Source organism: Microcebus murinus, chromosome 17, assembly GCF_040939455.1.
Source record: "Microcebus murinus isolate Inina chromosome 17, M.murinus_Inina_mat1.0, whole genome shotgun sequence".
Lineage (NCBI taxonomy): Eukaryota > Metazoa > Chordata > Mammalia > Primates > Cheirogaleidae > Microcebus > Microcebus murinus.
The window spans coordinates 36,843,642-36,861,830 of NC_134120.1; the positions used below are offsets into that span (position 1 = coordinate 36,843,642).

At 38.7% G+C, this 18,189-nt stretch overlaps 1 protein-coding gene across 1 annotated transcript in view; it reads left to right on the plus strand.

The window, feature by feature from the left end:
• KLHL14 (kelch like family member 14) overlaps positions 1-18,189 on the plus strand; it is a 95,666-nt gene that overhangs the window by 17,578 nt on the left and 59,899 nt on the right. The window contains exon 2 of the mRNA XM_075993570.1: positions 11,727-11,848. Coding sequence (XP_075849685.1) covers positions 11,727-11,848 — 122 coding nt within the window. The remainder of the gene's footprint in view (positions 1-11,726; positions 11,849-18,189) is intronic.

Consider the following 18,189-nt stretch of genomic DNA (forward strand, 5'->3'; position numbering starts at 1 on the left):
ATGCGTGCCACGCAACTTCCTCGCAGGGATGTGGGGAGGATTAATAAAACGCTATTTCCATTGCAATTTATGCTCTTCAGAAGAAAGGTGCTAAGTACTAGGTATTAGAATTAGGGATTATATAGGTAATCAAGCAAAGAAGATATTCAACTGCTTTTAGTTACTAAAGGAAGCTTTAATCTGGGAGGTGGGGAAATGCAGGGAGAATCAAGTTGGCTGGAAACCATTGTCCCTCATGAAGCAAAGGACCAAGAATGGAGTGTCGAGCGCTATGTACAATATAAAGATAGACCTGTTCTGGGCCCTGAGGCTTAGGATCTAAGCCTGGGGCGGGTGTGGGGGAGGGATGCTAGGTTTCATTGATTCACATGAAGACCTTAAAGCTTTTTTGTTATATCTGCCACTGCTGTCTTAGCCAATCTACAGGTTTGATGCCTAGAGGAATGTGGCAAAAGCATAAGTAAAGTAGCCCATCCACGTACTGGAGGACATGGTAACATTCTGAATTTAGTGCCTGTCAGAACAGAGTTGTAGGGGACCCCTGTGATCTACTGGGGCTGGGATTAGAAGTGAAAGGATGGGAAGATGGTCAGTTACAATTGCAACGTGTAAAGCTACAGCCAATAACGATGTTGAACTTCACATGGTCACACATATAGGAAGTGGCAGAATTGGAATGTAACTCAGGTTTTTAGATTTTCAAGCCCTGGTTTCTTTCATTTGTTATTATGTGTCCCTAAGTATGGTTTTCTAACACTGGTAATCTGTGAGACAATTCCAAATGGTCCTTGAGAACTCATTTTAAGATTTATAACAGTTAGGTTAGGTATTACTGTATTTTAATGTGTATTAGAAATACACATTAATGTATTAATCTAATGTGTATTAGAAATAAAACAACCCATGAAGCCCATGCTTTGATAAATCTAATTGCTTAGAACAATGATTCCCAATACTGGTTGCACATTAGAAGCACTCAGAAAGCTTTAAAAAAAATCCTGGGCCCCACCTTAGATCATTAAATCAGAATCCCTGAGAAGTTCTGAGATTTTGTAAACAGTCCAGCAGCCTGCAATGAAAACTACGAGGATAGGCTGGGATTTTTTAAAAAAGCATTTTATAAGTGAGCAGTTTTAAATAAAATAGTAAGTATTATCATAGTATATGGATATAGCAAAAATCATGAAGGCCTTATGTTGTACTAATAACTGAAGTTTGGTAAACATTGTACCCTATCTTGGTAGCTCCCATTCTCTGAGACGACACAAATCCTAAAGAGCAAAGAGAAAAGCAGAGATATCCAGTAGAAAATGATGAATGTGATGGTGTTACAAAAGAAAGACTAATTATTTGCACATGCTAAAGTAGGGATAAAAGACTGAAGGTTTGGGGCAGTGCACAGTAAAGGTAGCAGGTTAGATTTGATGTTGGTCATTATGATTGTCCTTTCCCCGGCATATCACCATCTGACTCTTCCGCCTTGCAGTTCATAAACATGGCTTTTCCCTTCTCACATTTGCCTTTTGTTATTTTTTTGGTTGGTTGGTTTGTTTGTTTGAGACAGAGTCTCACTCTGTCGCTGGGCTAGAGTGCAGTGGTACCATCATAGCTCACTGCAACCTCAAACTCTTGGGCTCGAGGAATCCTCCTGACTAAGGCTCCCGAGTAACTGGGATTACAGGCACGCACCACCAGACTCAGCTAATTTTTCTATTTTTTTTATAGAGATAGGGTCTTGCTCTTGCTCAGGCTGGTCTCAAACTCCTGACCTCAAGCATTCCTTGAACCTTCAGCGCCCCAGAGTGCTAGGTTTACAGGCGTGAGGCACTGTGCCTGGCCCCATTTGCCTTTTAACACCCCCACACACACCACCACTGACTGAACCCTAAAGCAGGTGAGGAAAGAAAAAAGATATAAAGAGCCTGTGACATGTTCCTGGAAAGTGGGATTACAAGTGACTTTTAGTCTTTTCACCCATTTATTCTTTCATTCATCCTATCTTCAGTCAACAAGCAACTGTGTACTAACATAGTACCATATGATCTAACAAGGCTTAAAGTTACTTCCACCCTAGGCAAACTAAATAATGCATATGACTAACCATTCTCCAGTCCCCACATAGCCAGACTCCAGTGGGAGGATGAGTGTGGCTCCTAAGTTAGAAGATGGGGAGCAAGGCATTTTCAGCCACACCTGAGAGCCACAGAAGAGTTGTGGGAGAAAACCCTAGAGATGTTTCCTGTGCAAAATGGGGGAAATAAAACCCATCCTGAGGCACTGGAAAAGGTGCCCAAACTGCTTTTCCTCTATTCTTTCGTCTGTTAAATGGGGATAATGAAACTTTGTGTTTACCTACCTCAGAGAGGCATTATCAGGTCTATTTAAAGGCTCTTCCGATGAAAGCTGCTGTGTAATTACCAAGAACAGCTATGATAAAGAAACCTAAATACAACAGCAAATCAGCTGGAACAAATTCTCAAGGGAGTTTAACTTCTCTGGAAAATTTTAAGAAAAGGGTTGCAGCTCTCCTTGGGGGAGTTTGGGTCCATTCTGGCTGGATGTTTAGGGAAGGCTAGCTGACGTTAAAAGCCTCTGTCTGGCCAACGACTTGGAGAGGAGTGGTCTTCCTCTGCTTGCTTTTTCCCTATGGTCTAAGCAGTATCCATCTGAAATTCCTCTTCCAAGTTTTTTTAGATCTTGACTCACAAACTCTTTTATCCCCAAAATGAAGTTCAAGCAAAGCATTTACCTACGAGAGAGAGAGAAAGGGAGAGGAGACAGAGAGAGAGAGAGAGAGACATGGAGAATAAAAAAGAGGTTGTAATATGGGGGAAATGTGTATTTTATATATGATAGGCAATGGGGGATTCATTGATGGTGTTTAAGAAGAGGATTGAGTTAATTGATTATCAGTGTTGGCCTTTGCTAAAATTCATTTGACAAAATATGTAGGGTAGATCAGAATGGACAGAGGCCCAGAAGGAAGGGGCTCCCCTTCACAGCAGCTAAGGGAGAACCACCCCAGCTGAATGCAGTGAAGTGAAGAGAAAGATATAAGGAATGTTACAGTTATAGAATCTATAGAATGTAACGAGAAAATGGGATGAGTCAGGGATACCATAAAATTTGATGACTTGGGTATCATAAGGTCATAAGGTTTGGAAACTACCTTAACAGAGACAGCTAGCAGCCAAGAGAGTGAGTAAGTTGAATTTATGAATGAGATCTGGATCAATACCATTGCAGGAAGCCCAGTGGTTTTATGTTTTTGTTAAACTTGCATATGCAATAAATAGTCTGGCTATTTATAAACAGTGTAACATATGGTATCTGAAAGGCTTCTAAGCAATAAAAGTTCCAAAATTCCAAAGATGGATTTTCAAATGAGTGCTTTGTAAGGTTAATAATTACACATGATAATAATGGCTATAATTCATCAATTGATTACTTTGCGAACTACATAAATATTTTTCCTATGTAACCTAGATGTCAGGTGGAAGCTTCTTAGGTCGGATAAAGATCTGGGAAAGTTGCTTCCAGTCCTATGATGTGTGGAAACTCAACATTTTGCCATGTTTGTGTCCTCCCCCCACAAAAAAATCATAAGTTGAAACTCTAATCCCTAATGTATTACTATTTGGAGATGAGGTCTTTGGTAGATAATTAGGCTGTGAGGGTTGAGCTCTCATGGTGGAATTAGTGCCTTTATAAGAAGAGACAGGTGAGGTAGTATGCTCATTCTCTCTATGACCTCCCTCGCCCCCCACCATGTGAAGATATAAATAGGAAGTGGGTCCTAACCAAGAACAGAATCTTCCAGCACCCTGATCTTCACTTCCCAGCTTCTAAAACTATGATAAATAAATATCTGTTGTTTAAACCACCCAAGCTATGGTATTTTTGTTGTCGCAGCCTGAACTGACTCAGACACCCATCCTCATGTCTGGGACTCCCTGGGTGCCTGGATTTTCCTGATCACTCCCACACGTCACTGCTGTACCACCAGATGTGAAATTGCCCATTTATTACTTTTATGAAATCCTAAGCTATCATGGGTTTTGTAAAGTCCACTGAAATTCGGAGGTCATAGAAAAGAGCCCTAACTTCTTTCTGCCTTCCCCAGCCTCCTCCTAGACCTGAGTACATTAAGAGCATCAGGTTTTTTGCTCCCTTTACTGTGCAGAGACATTCGTCTTTTAAGGTTTCCGCAGCATGAAGGGCCTTTCTTTCACTGGAGGGACTGGCTCTAGAAGGAGTTTTGGTTATAAGTAGAAACCATTTATTTTCCCATTACACCAAGATGACTTCATTTAGCCCTCACAGCATTCTTGTGGGAAGATACCATTATTCCTGATGCAAGCAGTGCCCCTCAGAAGGGAGGAAAGCCCCCTGAAATTACTTGCCAAGTGAGTTCTTGGCTTCCCGTAGGAAAGAATTCAAGTGTAAGCCAACTAGCTACAGGAGAGTTTATTGAGAAAGACAGCGAATCCTACTCCAAAGAGTAGGGCCCCTCTCCTGAGCAGGAGGGGGACTCCATATGGGACAATGGTAATGTTTTTATGTGCTCAATAACCTTGCTGGGAAATAGCCGTAAGTGACTAGTATTATCTTGAGGTCAGGCCATAAAGGTTAGTTGTAAACTGCTGTCACAGAAAGGTAAACACATACAATTTGTAAGGCATCCAGCGTAGTAATTTATCCATCTTCCAGGGTCCTGGACCAGCGAGTTGCTGGCAACTTCCTTATTCAGGGTGGTCAGAGTCTGGTGTCAGCCAAAATGGCTGCACTCGGGCTCTCTTGGCCTTCCTTTTCTGTTGTATCCCTACGTTACTCCCACTTTACAGCTGAGGCAGCTGAGGCTTAGAGTCAGCCCATGGATATAAACATAAGAAATGGTAGAAAGAGAATTTAAATCCAGGTCTGACTGACTCTTAACTTGAAATTAACTTGGCTTTTGAAAGACAGCATAATGGTTATCTATTCCGGTTTACTTTACTACTTCAAAACCACTTAGCTTTTCCACCAGATCTTTATTTTTCAAAAAATGGCCATCAACTCCTAAAGACCCAAGGTAGGGAATTACAGAATAAAAATCCTACTGATTTAGTGTCATTTCAGAGAGAATGAGTTAAGATAATTAAAATATCTAATCGATAGAAATACAACTCTTTATTATTTTTAAGTATAAAAATGTGCATGGGGATAGAGGCCACCTGATTGTCAAACCTACAATTTACACAAAGGAATAGCTATTACTGATGATGTGATGATGACAATGACAGTGACCACCACGATGATGATGATGATGATGATGATGATGAAGATGATGATAATCAGCATTTTTTTAAACACTGCTTTAAATGTTTACATCTATTATTTCTTTTAATCCTGACAATTAAAGAAGCCTATGCCTTAGGTCTATTGTTATCCCATTTCACACATAAAGTTAAAGGGCAAAGAGGCTAGCCCAAAGCACTTTATCTCCTAAGAGCTGAAACCAGACATCTCTCCTTAACTGTGAGGCTATACCCTTAACAACTAGATGATTCTGCCTCAAGAATCATGATGGCTTCCACAGATGGCCCCACTAGGATGGAATTAAGTACCATAGGAACAGGGAATTTACTCCCCTCGTTCCTACTATTATCTCCAGTCCTGGGAACAGTACCTGGAACATAGGAGGAGCTCAGGGACTTTCACCCCAAAATATGACTCCTTGGTATAAAGACTATTTTGAATTAAAGGCCCTCAGAGATCAACAGGCTTTGGAAGGGGACTTCCCTCTATCTCCACAAAAACCAGAGGGACCCATGAAGAAGAACAGCTGTCTTTCTCTCCCCTCCCTGTTATCTTGTCTATTGTAGGAAAGAAACTCAAGAATCCAACCAGACCTAGCCCAATTGATTTGAAAATAATGCTTGTCTCTCAGGTTAAGTTCATTTCCAAAGAGAATCATTTACAAGTCTGTCTCTTTCCCCCATCCGTTCATTCTCCCAAGTATCCATTTATCCTCCCTAGTGATCATTTACTGCCCCTCAACAGAATTACCCATATTTCTTATCTCCTCACCTGTAAGGAGGGTACATAAGCTTCTGCACCCAGCAGGATATGGGGTAATCACTCTGTGATTCTCTCCATACACATGGTAAATACATTTGTAATCTTTCTCTTATTAATCTGCCTTATTGTGAATTGATCTTTCAGCAAAATTTCCAAGGACAAAGGGGATGTATGCCCTTCTTCCCCACAGTAGAAACTCAATTAACAATTGCTAAATAATAAACAAATGAAACAAACTGTCTAAATCAGTAGAAAACATTTTAAAAAGTTTAAAATAGTCATATATAGATGTTTAAAATATTTTAATTAGAAGAAATATAGGATAGGAAATATTTGGCTTAAAAACACTTGCTTTAAAAAAAAAAATCTATAGGCCAGTGCAGTGGCTCACACCTATAAGCCTAGCACTCTGGGAGAATTACCTGAGCTCAGGAGTTCAAGACCAGCCTGAGCAAGAGTGAGACCCCATGTCTACTAAAAATAGAAAAATTAGCCAAGCATTGTGGCACATGCCTGTAGTCCCAGCTATTTGGGAGGCTGAGGCAAGAGGATCGTTTGAGCCCAGGAGTCTGAGGTTGCTGTGAGCTAAGCTGACACCACGGCACTCTACTCAGGGCAACAGAGTGAAACTCTGTCTCAAAAAAAAAAATCTATATTTGTAGTCAGCTAGAAACTGAACAGAGACCCAACACTGCATTATAACTGCTAAAAGCCTATTGTGATTTTAGGAAGACTTAAAAGGAAAATAGTATTGCTCATATTATATATCACATTTGTTATATTTAATTCTGACCTTCGCATGTTAAAAGGAACAGTGACAGTTTAGAGAATACTCCAAGGAGGTGACCAGGATAGTAAGGAAAATGGAAACTTTTTCAGAAAAAAAGGAAGCTTTTCAAAATGGAGAAGATGTCTGGCAACTATCTTCCAATATTTGAAGTGCTGTGTGCTACAGAAGCAAGTTCTTGGCTTTTTCTCTAGAAAACCTAGGTTGGTTCTTCAGCTTACCATAAGGAGACAAAATATATCTAACACATCTGTCCAACAACTTTCAACATTAGAGTGCACTTGAAAAACTAAGATCCATTTCATTACAAATTTCCAAATAGATAAGAATAATTACTTATGAAAAAATAATTTTAAAAAATTTCTTCGTTATGTAGAAAACTGGACCAAGTTAGTGGTTCTAAGTCTGGCTGTGTGTTAGAATCAACTAGAAGGCTGTGAAACATTATTGATTTTTAAGGCCTCATCCCATTGAATCATAATTTCTGAGAATTGGGAACTGAGAATCTATATCAAGAATCTAAAATTTCTAAATCCCTTAGATGATCCTGGTAACTAGCCAGGCTTAGAAATCACTACACTAGATTGCCTCAAAGTTCTCTTTTAACTCTATAATGCAGTGATTCTCAGAACATTGCAAAATACCTTCTTTGATAAATAAATGAGAATCATTTGTAATATGTAAGTGAATTTTGTCTAAATATACATAGGTAGCTCTAAGGTACTAGCAAATCAACTGATTTCTTAAATAGGTTAAAACTCTTCTTGCAATCTAGTTAATGAAAGCTTTTCTCATGTATCATGGAAAGGAAAACTTTATCTGGCCTGTTTCCCAATTATTGAAGTTCCAAATCACTGAAATATAAATAAATGAGACTTTACCATACTTCGAACACCAGTATGATGAAAAATTTGTTTACACCAAGAGGTTTTAGGTCATCCTTCAATCATTCATCCCCGGAACCAGAGTATGTATGTGCGCCAGCACACACGCGTACACACGCACACGCACGCTCAAATGTGACACATGGTAAATGTTGGGCAATTACTGAGATGGAACAAAGGAGACCTTCAAATTCCATCGCCTTTTTAACCTTACATTTTTCTATGCAGAACCTCGGAACTCAAATCAAAAGCATTCAAATATTATTAATCATGATATACTCAGCTTTTTGTTTAAATTTCTCTAATAATTCTTTATCTTTTAAATACATTACTTTGGTCTAGGTGGTGCTACAATGAGGAATGAAAGGAGTATTTTAAAAATAATAAAAGCTATGAAGAGAACATATTAATTCTGGCTAAATTGGTTCCCTATGTAAAGAGCTTCTAAAAGTATATCATGTTGCTATATGAAGGCGCTCTAATTATTGCAATAAGGCTACATTTGTAGATTTTGACTAATCTAAAATTAAATCTGTGAAGCTCTGCCGGAATGATGTATTAATAGAAAAGAATTAAAACCCCCATCAGCACAGTTCGTTCAGGTTCTTCTAATTTTACTTTTCTAGTTCACAAAGTATCTTTTGTTCATAATGTTTTCAAACTGAAGTTCACACACATCAAATAAATAGCATGCTAATTAGGGGTTCAATATTCAATACACATTCATTATTATCTGTCATTATTGTCATTGTCACTATTATAATTGCACATTGTAAAAAGAATGGAAGCTTTTCCCCAGGAATTATTCACATGTATTACTTTCTAGGAGTAATTGAATAGTTGACATTGCATTTATATCAAAGTAAAATATGTGATGGTTTTCCTCATTTGTATTATTCTTAAGCAATAAGAAATGTAGAGTGATCTCTGTTAGGTCCCTTTATTTGGATCCAGAAAGCTTCATAGTTTTATGTAATATCCAAATGTATATTTTCTTATAATAACTATGGGAACTTTCTCAGCTCTCTGTAAAATGGGAAATTATACTTACTGATTGAGCCAGTTTGAGAGTCGATGGAGAAAATGGCAAGAAAGCCACTCACTCTAATATGTTTTAGTGTTTGATGTGTTCTTTTCTCTGTATCATACAATTTCTCACATGCTTTATCTCATTTTTTGAGTTTCCGTGTGGTTCATCTTCACAAAGAAGAGTTTTAAGCTTTATTTAGAATTAAATAGTATTGATACTGGGTTGGAAAATTGAGTAACACAAGATTTGGAGACAAAATACTCTAGGTAGTATGCCATAACAAATTGAATGAACGATGATATAAATATAACAATGCAAAAGATTTGGAATGTCTCTTCACTTACTAAGACCATACATTATGGCCTCAAAGCATTGCCCCTTCGAGAAAACACCCAGCCAGTGAGGCTAGGTGGGATTTCCTTTACTTCCATGTAACTCTTCATCACGTTCCCTACAGAGGCCTGGATAGCTTTGGGATGTGGAGTCTTTCACTGCTGCTGTTCAAGCTAGCCTTTGAGTCATGTCATTGTTGGCAGGGGCACAGGTTGTTACCATGAGCACACTGTTCAGTGGCTTATGTATAGTAGTCTCAGTCCTGTGTGTAGAGGACAGCTGGCCCTTTGGGCAGAGGGTGACAAAGACTCTAGATCATCTCCTCATCTGCAGAGATGGTCCATCTAAGTCAGTGTGGAGAATCACCAGTGGGATTGGTCCAGGGAACTTGGCCTTATCAGTGAATGAAATGGCCTTAGAAACACATTTGAGCCATGCATTTATCCCTTTTTGTCATTCATTAAACACGTTTGTAAAGCAGTGCATTTATATACATATTAAAATGGATATTTAATTACCTTGTTTTTGTCACAACCACTACTTCAATAAGCCCTTTCTTCTCTATCCTGTTGATATTGATCTATATGCCCCCACCTGAAGTCTGGCAGCATGTAAACAAGGGACGTCAGGACAGCCACAGAATCATTACTTCCAGTTGAACAGGTCTATCTGCACGTGGGAACTTACAGCAACATAAAAAGAATATTTGCTTTCATCTTGACTTCTCTTACACACACAGAGTGGTCGATTATTTGGGCTAAAGATGACAGTAAAAAAAAAAAATGATTGTATTACTATCTCAGTTCTGTGGCCATGCATTTAGGAGACTATAATGCATGTGAATTATGTATGTATTATTTCCAAATAGAAGACAGGTACTTACTGCACTGATTTTTTTAATCCCTCTCACAAAGCTACCCCAGTCATTGAAATCCTCAAAGTACAGAGCTCTTTGCTGTTATTCTGTTTTATTTGCCAACTCCTAGTCTCTAAGGGATATGAATCCAGTTCAAAGGTATGTTAAATTCAAACAAGTTGTGTTTGTCTGTTTCCTTTCGTTTAGCTATATCCACAGGGTGGCAAAAATGAGCATTGCAAGCTGCTATTCCATTAGTCATTCTTCTATAAGTACAGCTCCCTCTATCGATAAGTCTCTAACATAGGAGTTTCTCCAGAAGGTATTTTTCCTACTGAGGCACATACAATGCATTTAATGGCACCAGTGTTTCATTAAAGGAATTCTCTCGTTCCTTTCCTTCACATGGCAATGTCATTAACTGTATTAAGTTAACTCTCCGAATGTTAGGTTCTTAACCAACAAACAATGCTTCTCCACAAGGGCATATTTCGCCAAGCATCCTTGAATCAGAATGGGCTGCGCATGTCATCATAGATTTCAGAGCCACACTGTGAGTTGTGATCCTTTGTAAGAGTAACCCTTTTACATTTTTATTGATATTTTTTTTTCCTTCAATCATCGTTGTTCCGTTTCTTCCACCATCACCTTGAGCCTTCAGGTAAATGAAAAGTTCAATTATATGTAAAGCGACAGTTAAAGCAGCAGGCCCCTTGTGGGGATCTGGGCCTCCTCTCCCTGCTTCAATCGCCAAGTGTGCTCAATCCATTACTGTTCCTGAGGATTGTACATCCATCAGGTCGAGTGTGCCGGCCAGGGTGCATCTTATAGCTTTTACTGCATATGAGACGTTGCAGGCCTGTTCTCAGGAACTGCCAGGCAGACTGGGAATCACAGTCACGGTTAATAGCAGCGAATTGCCAGCTCTTGATGGGTGGGTAGTCACTCCTTTCAGTGGTTGCCCCCTGGGGGAGAAGGTAGAAAAACAGAGGGAGGGAATTAGAGTGACTTTGCACAGTTGAGCAGGTTCATGCCGCTGGATCAGTGGCAAGCATTGGCAGGGCTCCACTCTGGGGAGGCTCACAACAACATCACAGTCTCATTTTTACCAATTGGTGCTGCTATATCGCCGGTGGTGCACAGGGGGAGAGCAGAGGGGAGGGCGAGCTGGGGGTGGGGGAAAGGGGAGAAGGCAGAAGAAGTCTAAGCTAAATTAAACAAACAAACAAAAAAATCACAATCAAACTGGTTAACCCACCCCAGTTAGCCCTTTGCTACTAATTGTACCAAACTGGTATTTGAAGTTCCCTGGGTGATTAAAGAGTTGGCTCACAAACTCTCTGCATAACCTTAATTTTTTCAAGGTTCTTTGAGTGGAGAATGGCTTATAATAATGATTTTGACTAATACGATTTTTGACATGCAACTTTAATGCTTAACCTTAGTACAACTCCAGAGCATTTCATGTGTACTCAGCTGTAAAGAGTGATGATTTAAAGGGATAATATAAGAAAAAGGTCGTTCTAGAATGAACCTCTAACAAATTGCATAAAGGGAGCTTATTATTCTATGAGTATGGGGATGTGCAGCTCTTCTGATCATTTTTCTGCTTGGTTCAAAAAAAAATTGTTGAGACACGAATGGGAGAAGAAACAGGAAAAAATGAAATAGAAATCTGCAAGCAAGGAACATTCTTTTGATGGTTATGATTTCGTTGCCACTAAAAAGACTCTACAATAATGTGGTTATTCATCTCCTCTTTTGTTTTGGGTGAAGAATTCGCTCTAACAAGAAAATGCTGTTATTGGTTGGAGGGCTGCCTCCTGGACCGGACCGGCTCCCCAGCAATTTGGTTCAGTATTACGATGATGAAAAGAAGACGTGGAAAATACTCACAAGTGAGTGCATTATTTATTTATTTACTCACTTTTATTTCAGGTCCGAGCTGTCTTGATGAATTGGAAAACACGGTTAATCAAATTAGACGTAGTATTGATTTGTTCCTCTTTGGAGGTTTGCTTATGTATCACCGGGGGATTTTTGAGTAAAAGACTAAATTAACATTGCAGAGGTGGCCAATTTGGTAAACGAATAGACCTAAATTAAAACTGGACTGGTTTATGTTTCTGTGTGTGCTGCAACAGAGTGGTGGGGAGGGAGGTGGAAGGGGAGGACCAAACATCCTCCCCACCCCCAAAAAATTCTTCTGTTTTTTTTTTGTTTTTTTTTTTATTGATTGAAAAGTGCAAGATTGGTTAATAGCACTAGTAAATGTTCTCACATCAAAATGGTTGAGTTCAGCATCTCTGTAACTAACATTTGGCATTTTTGCTCATTAATCTTTAGTCTAGGGAACAGGGTCTTTAGAGAAACGCCCCCTTATTCTGCTGTGTAGTTTGGATGGACAGATATATATTTGTGGCCTATCCTAGCCTCATGAAATTGTGCTTGCAAACTTCTACTGGGGATTCTCTTCCTCCCCTCCTTAAAGGGTGATTGTGTTTTACAGCAAACCTCTTGCCTTGGGCACTGAGATTTGGAACTTACTGTTATATCGGTTATGATTCCCAATCGGACTCAGTCATGGAATCAAAAATCATCGTTTCTTGAGTGCAGCAGGCTGTGTGCACCAGTCCCCTCGTGGGCACAGTGGCTGCACTGGTCAATAAAACTAAATTTTAACTGTCAAAATTGCCCAGAGCTGTATAGATAAAATAATAAATGAGCAATTTTGATCCATAAATCAAAGCCATACATTTAAAACCCGACAAAAGTGAAAGTCAGATTTTCTTCTTGCATGTGTCTTTTAAGCAGTTATGTATTTTATCGGATTCAGTTTTTTAAAAAAATCGTTTCCTTTTCTCTTCCTGGAAGCCCTTTAAAATACTAGAAACAGGACAACAGTTTGCCTGTAAGAGCAGGAGAAGAGGAAAGAAAGACATGTGAGGTGGTGCTTGAAATAATACATTTCGAAGCTGGCTTGCCCCAGCGAAACCTGCAGTAGCATTGTCCGGGAACTGCGACGAGAAAGCTCCCTGGACACCAATACACGGCGGTCGTAGTAAAGAAGTGGTGGAATAGTAGCAGCGAGATTAAGGAGAAGGAAGAAAGAAAAATAAGTTAGCAATGTCTTCAAATGATTTTTATTTCTCTTTTTGACAAAAATACCATTGATAGTGGCTTAAACATCTGAATGAGAGGGCAAGCTGTGTTTTAAAGATTCATCACAAACTAAAGCGAAAGAAAAAAAAAACCACAAAGAATCAATTTTTGACACTTGATCCATAGAGAAAGCCCACACAGAATGAGACATGGAGACGAGGAGAAGGAGAGAGAAAAGAGGAAGGACAAAAGATTGCCAAAAAGAGGCGATAGAAGAAACAGAGGATAAGAGACAGGGAGATGTTAGCTCCAACCAATAAACGATTTGCGTCCACAAATCCATCTGTTTTCCCAAATACACCAAGCTAAGTCCCATTTGTTACTTGTTTAAAGTCCTTCTATGAAGGCAGAAAAATTAAGTAAAGCATTCTAAATAATACCTCAGACAAAGATTATCTTCATTTTAAACCTTGCTCAGAGGTGGGCTGATTATCCAATTGTCCCATTGTCCAAACTGGGACAATTGTGAGCATGAAAGGGGAACCTATTAATTACCCCAGGACAACAGGTATAGACTGGAACATATAGCCACCCTACTCAAAGTTTTCGCATGGCCTGATTTAACTCCCTGCTTGGAGGAATCTAGGAAGAAAACATGAACTTTGAATCAGAAAGACCTGGGTGGAAACACACACCTAGGACCTACAGTCATATAAATACTCTGAATCCTATTGTCTTCATTTTGGGGGGGTCATTTGAGTAATTTTTTAAAATAAAACTGTGTTTATAAATCATCTAACACATAGAATGCACTCAATAAATTGCAGGGACTATGGGTATTACAGTAACACCAACATTAGCGCAAGGACTGTACCTTTATATCTTAGAGGCATCAGTCAACGCAAGCTCTCCATGCAGAGGGGAGACAAGTGACACTGCCACAGGCCACCACTGCAATCCACTGCTCTGGAGAAGGGGCCTATTTTCCGTAGTTTTCATATGTTAGATGTAACAATCCACAGACTAAGAAGTAAAGATAAACAGGTTATCTATTGACTCAATTCACCAGATTTGAAATGGAAGGAAATAAAGAAATTAACATATACATATAGAAAAGTTCTTATAATGGAAACATATTTAAAGATTTTGAACCCCTTTTCTATACTCAGACATACCCATAGCTTTGAAATAAATGTCTACTCTACTTAGCACTCTTCATTTCACTGGGACTTGTACTTTAAAAAAATAGTTGATTACCAGCTAGGCTGTGACGACATAGCCCCAAGTGAAGGCATATTATTCACATTTGTTGAAGAAATGTAGATGGTTTATCTGCATAATTTCTCCTGTTGGCTTGTATTTTTAATCAAGGCTTCTTGTCTGGCAAAACTGAATAAATAAGTCAGGTAACTGACAGATTTCCATGCTGTTTGGGCCACGTCATAATTAATGAAGAAATATTTCCCATTGGAATAAAAAAATATATAGATTGTCCCCAAATCTAATACATTAAGGATTATAGAACTTCCCACTGTCATCTTTCCCCCAGAAGAAATGCTAAGTCAATTTGTTGGGAAAGTGAGGATGACAGTTAAGAGACAGAGACAGTCTCCTGGTTTGCGGTCTACTTATTTATTGAATGATTTTATCCATCCAAACTAACAGATTAATTTACAAAAACCTAAAACCTAAGGTTAGCTAGAGTTTCTGAATCTTAGCATACTTTGCCTGCTTAGCTTGAGCAAACATTTCTCAGCATGCTCGACAAGACATGCTCCTCGTAGGAAGATGCTATTCCACAGGCAGGAGCACAGGTACCCACTCATGTATCTTTATATCATATCCTGTTATGTTATTTATATGTTAGAAACACTGTGTAAGGGGTATGCTTAAGCAATAATGAACTGAATGGAGTGGAGGTGAGAGTAGGAGTGAAAAAGCAACTCTATATAACAGAAAGAAAACAAAATTTGAATAGTCAGGCAACCATTGGTTTGGTCTTACCCAAACAACACAGGAAACAATTATTCTCGTTGACCATTTTGGTAACATGCTGGCACAGACTGCATGTTTGTCTTCCTTTTTGGAAAAACCATTTAATATATCAATATAAAATGGATGTTCAGCATAGCAACAGAGCTCCTCAGCCTCTATCAGAAAAGTATTGGTAAATAACATGTAAAAATGACTGCAAGTCCTTTTGTAAATGTGAAGTGTTAAGCAATAACACTAAGATTGGTATTGTGGTTCTCTTGCCTGTTCACAATAAAAGGGAAGTTGAGGTGCACTTTTGTTCATTTTTATTTTTCAGTACTGCTTTTCTTGCATCTCTCACTCCTGCATGCAGTCTCCCGTTTCATCTTAACTTATTAGAAAGCAGTACAGGAGACATGAATACTAAAATAGCCAATGCAAAAACCATGCCTCCTGCTCTTTGTAGCCCTAAATCCTCTGCAGAGATCAAACAAAACAATTCCATTGGCTGCTGCGTACTTTTTGTAACCAATTCCTTAACACACCAAAGTTTTTATGAAGTCCACCTGTGCAACCACCTCACATTTCTTCCCATGGGGCAGCAACGAAGACCTCCCCATTTTTCTTCTGTATTTCCCATGCACCAGTTTCCTTACTGATAGGTAAAGGTATTTCCCAGGAACTAGCTTCCTTTTTCCTGCATTTCAGATAAGAGATTCTGTTTATTTGGTGCTTCTTTGTTGCTTTCTGTGAGCAATGACAGGAAAAAAGACTTCAAAATGTAGACTTACCCCTCCATGTGCTAATGATGATGTCCCTTTAGCAACATGAGGATGAAAATTATGGAGCTAAGTAGAAAATCTTGTTCCTTCCCTTGATCACTCTAAGTTTCCTTTGTCAGAGGTGGAGGAAATGCCTTTTCTCCCTCTTCGCTTTAGTTAATTTGCAACTCTTTCCTCTACTTATCGTGCAAGGATTTGGGGGCTTTCTATTTTTCAGTCATAGAAAATAAAGGAAACTGTTGTGTGGTGCCTTCCTAGGTTGTCTCTTCTGGCCCATGGAGGACATTTAACTTGATAGCATCAAGGGTCCTATGGCTAGCTGTCATCGATTTCTTTTAGAAGAGTCACAATGCTCAGAAAGCTGACAGATTCTTCATACTTTAAAAAAAAAATACATATATTTTCCATAAATGCTGAAGAAATAGTAATGAGAAAACACATCTTATATTAGACATAGAAATTCATTTCCAAAAGATAAATATAGGTTTGATCATACTCAGTATCAGAGCAATGCAGAATGGTTTCATGCTGATTATTCAGACAGTAATAAACCTGTATGTTGGACTTCTTTCCTGGGCCCCTTTTCTTTCTTGATTTCAATTCATTTCTGTTCTCTGAGAATACATTGGGAGGAAAATCAAGTTAGTCAAAAGCTAATAATCATCTCTTACGATTATTTATTTTGGAGAAAATAAAATGTGAGTTCAGTTAGGGTTTTGGACTTGTGGGTTTCCTTTATTCATATTACCTTTATTACCAAGAACCAAAACCCACAAATTATTTAATTTAAATTAAAATTGCTAGGCAGGAAGGTAGAGTTTGTATGGAGTATATTTCTCATTGTAGCATAACCTCAGAAAACAATGAGGTACTTCCAGAATGACTTTTAAAATGCCTGGAAAAATTTTAGACTTATTTACAGACCTGATTTCTTCCTGTAGCAAGCAGTTACAGAATTACCCACCGTGTTGGATGGTAGGGTGGGACGTGCATAAGGTAATCTCTCCTCTAATAAGCTAAGGAAGCAATTGTAATGCAGTGTGCTAAGGGATAAAGAGAGAAACCCTAGGGTACTGTGGGAGCCCAAAAAGGGGTCTCTGATCTAAACATGGAAGGTTAGGGAAGCTTTCCCAGAAGTGACCCTCTGTAATTCTGGGGAAAAAGGGGGAATTATCTAGGCAAAGAGGTGGATGGGGAAGTATTTTAGTAAGAAGACCCAATATTGGGAATACCAAAAGCCAAGAGGGAATGTAGAGCTTTCTAGAAACTGAAAGAAATTTGTGTATCTACTGGAGACTCTGAGATTGGAACAGTAAGTGATGGGGCCGGAGAGTTAACCAAGAACCATCTCATACAGGGACAATTTCAAGGAATTATCAAGATAGGTTCAAGAATTACAAATAGGGAGACCCCTTGGACTTTTGTTTTCAGTGTTAGTGAAAACAGTGATCTAAATATTTTATACAATAGCATTGTCAGTTGATCAATCTTAGCTTGGAACTTTTTATTCCATGACTTTGGACAAAGAAGGAGGAGAGAAAATTGTGTTTGGACTTTTTAAATATGTTAGCATCTAATTTTACCTTCAATGAGCTCAATTCTAATTTGAGATACATGGCTGCACATTGCTATACATCTTGAATTATTCGCTACTGTGTATTCATGCACCAGTGCATTAGTGGATTTTTCATAGATTTTTAAAAAAATATGTGTGGTGGTCTCTCCAAATACTGTATTTCAAGTAAGTTGGGTGCCTAGAAAAACTGATTGACCTTATTTGACCATCTTCCATTTATTTCTTGTTTCTGCCTCTCTCAAATATAGCAATTGCTTTTTCTCCAGAGAACAGCATGTGCACAAATAATTCTTGGTGCCTTCTTTACACACAAGCTGTGGTATTTGCTACTGAGTCTGGCACGAAGGAGCTATGAGTCACATGGGCTGTTTAAATTTGCTCTGTGTTATTCTCAGGAAAATTGCAGACTAAGTCTGGCAAACCATTGAATATAAGTACAGAAAAATTAAATGATCGCCTTGCCCAGCCCTCTCATTTTACACACTCATTTCATTCATTTAACAAAAATAATTGGTATCTTCTATGTAACGAGGGTTGTGCTAAGCACAGAGCATACAATGCTGAGCCAAAACAAATGTCACCATGTTTGTAGTTTATAAACCATGTTTATAGTTTCCCCCACTAAATTATAAACTTGGTATAAACATGGTGATTTTTACCATGTTTATACCAAGTTTATAATTTAGTGGGGGAAACTAGCTTTCATAAATATTCCCAGGTAGCAAGATATGAAAACATAGTGTGAGAGTGCTTTGAAGTAAGGGTATAAAATACATAAGATCTTGTAATGGAGAGACCTGATCTA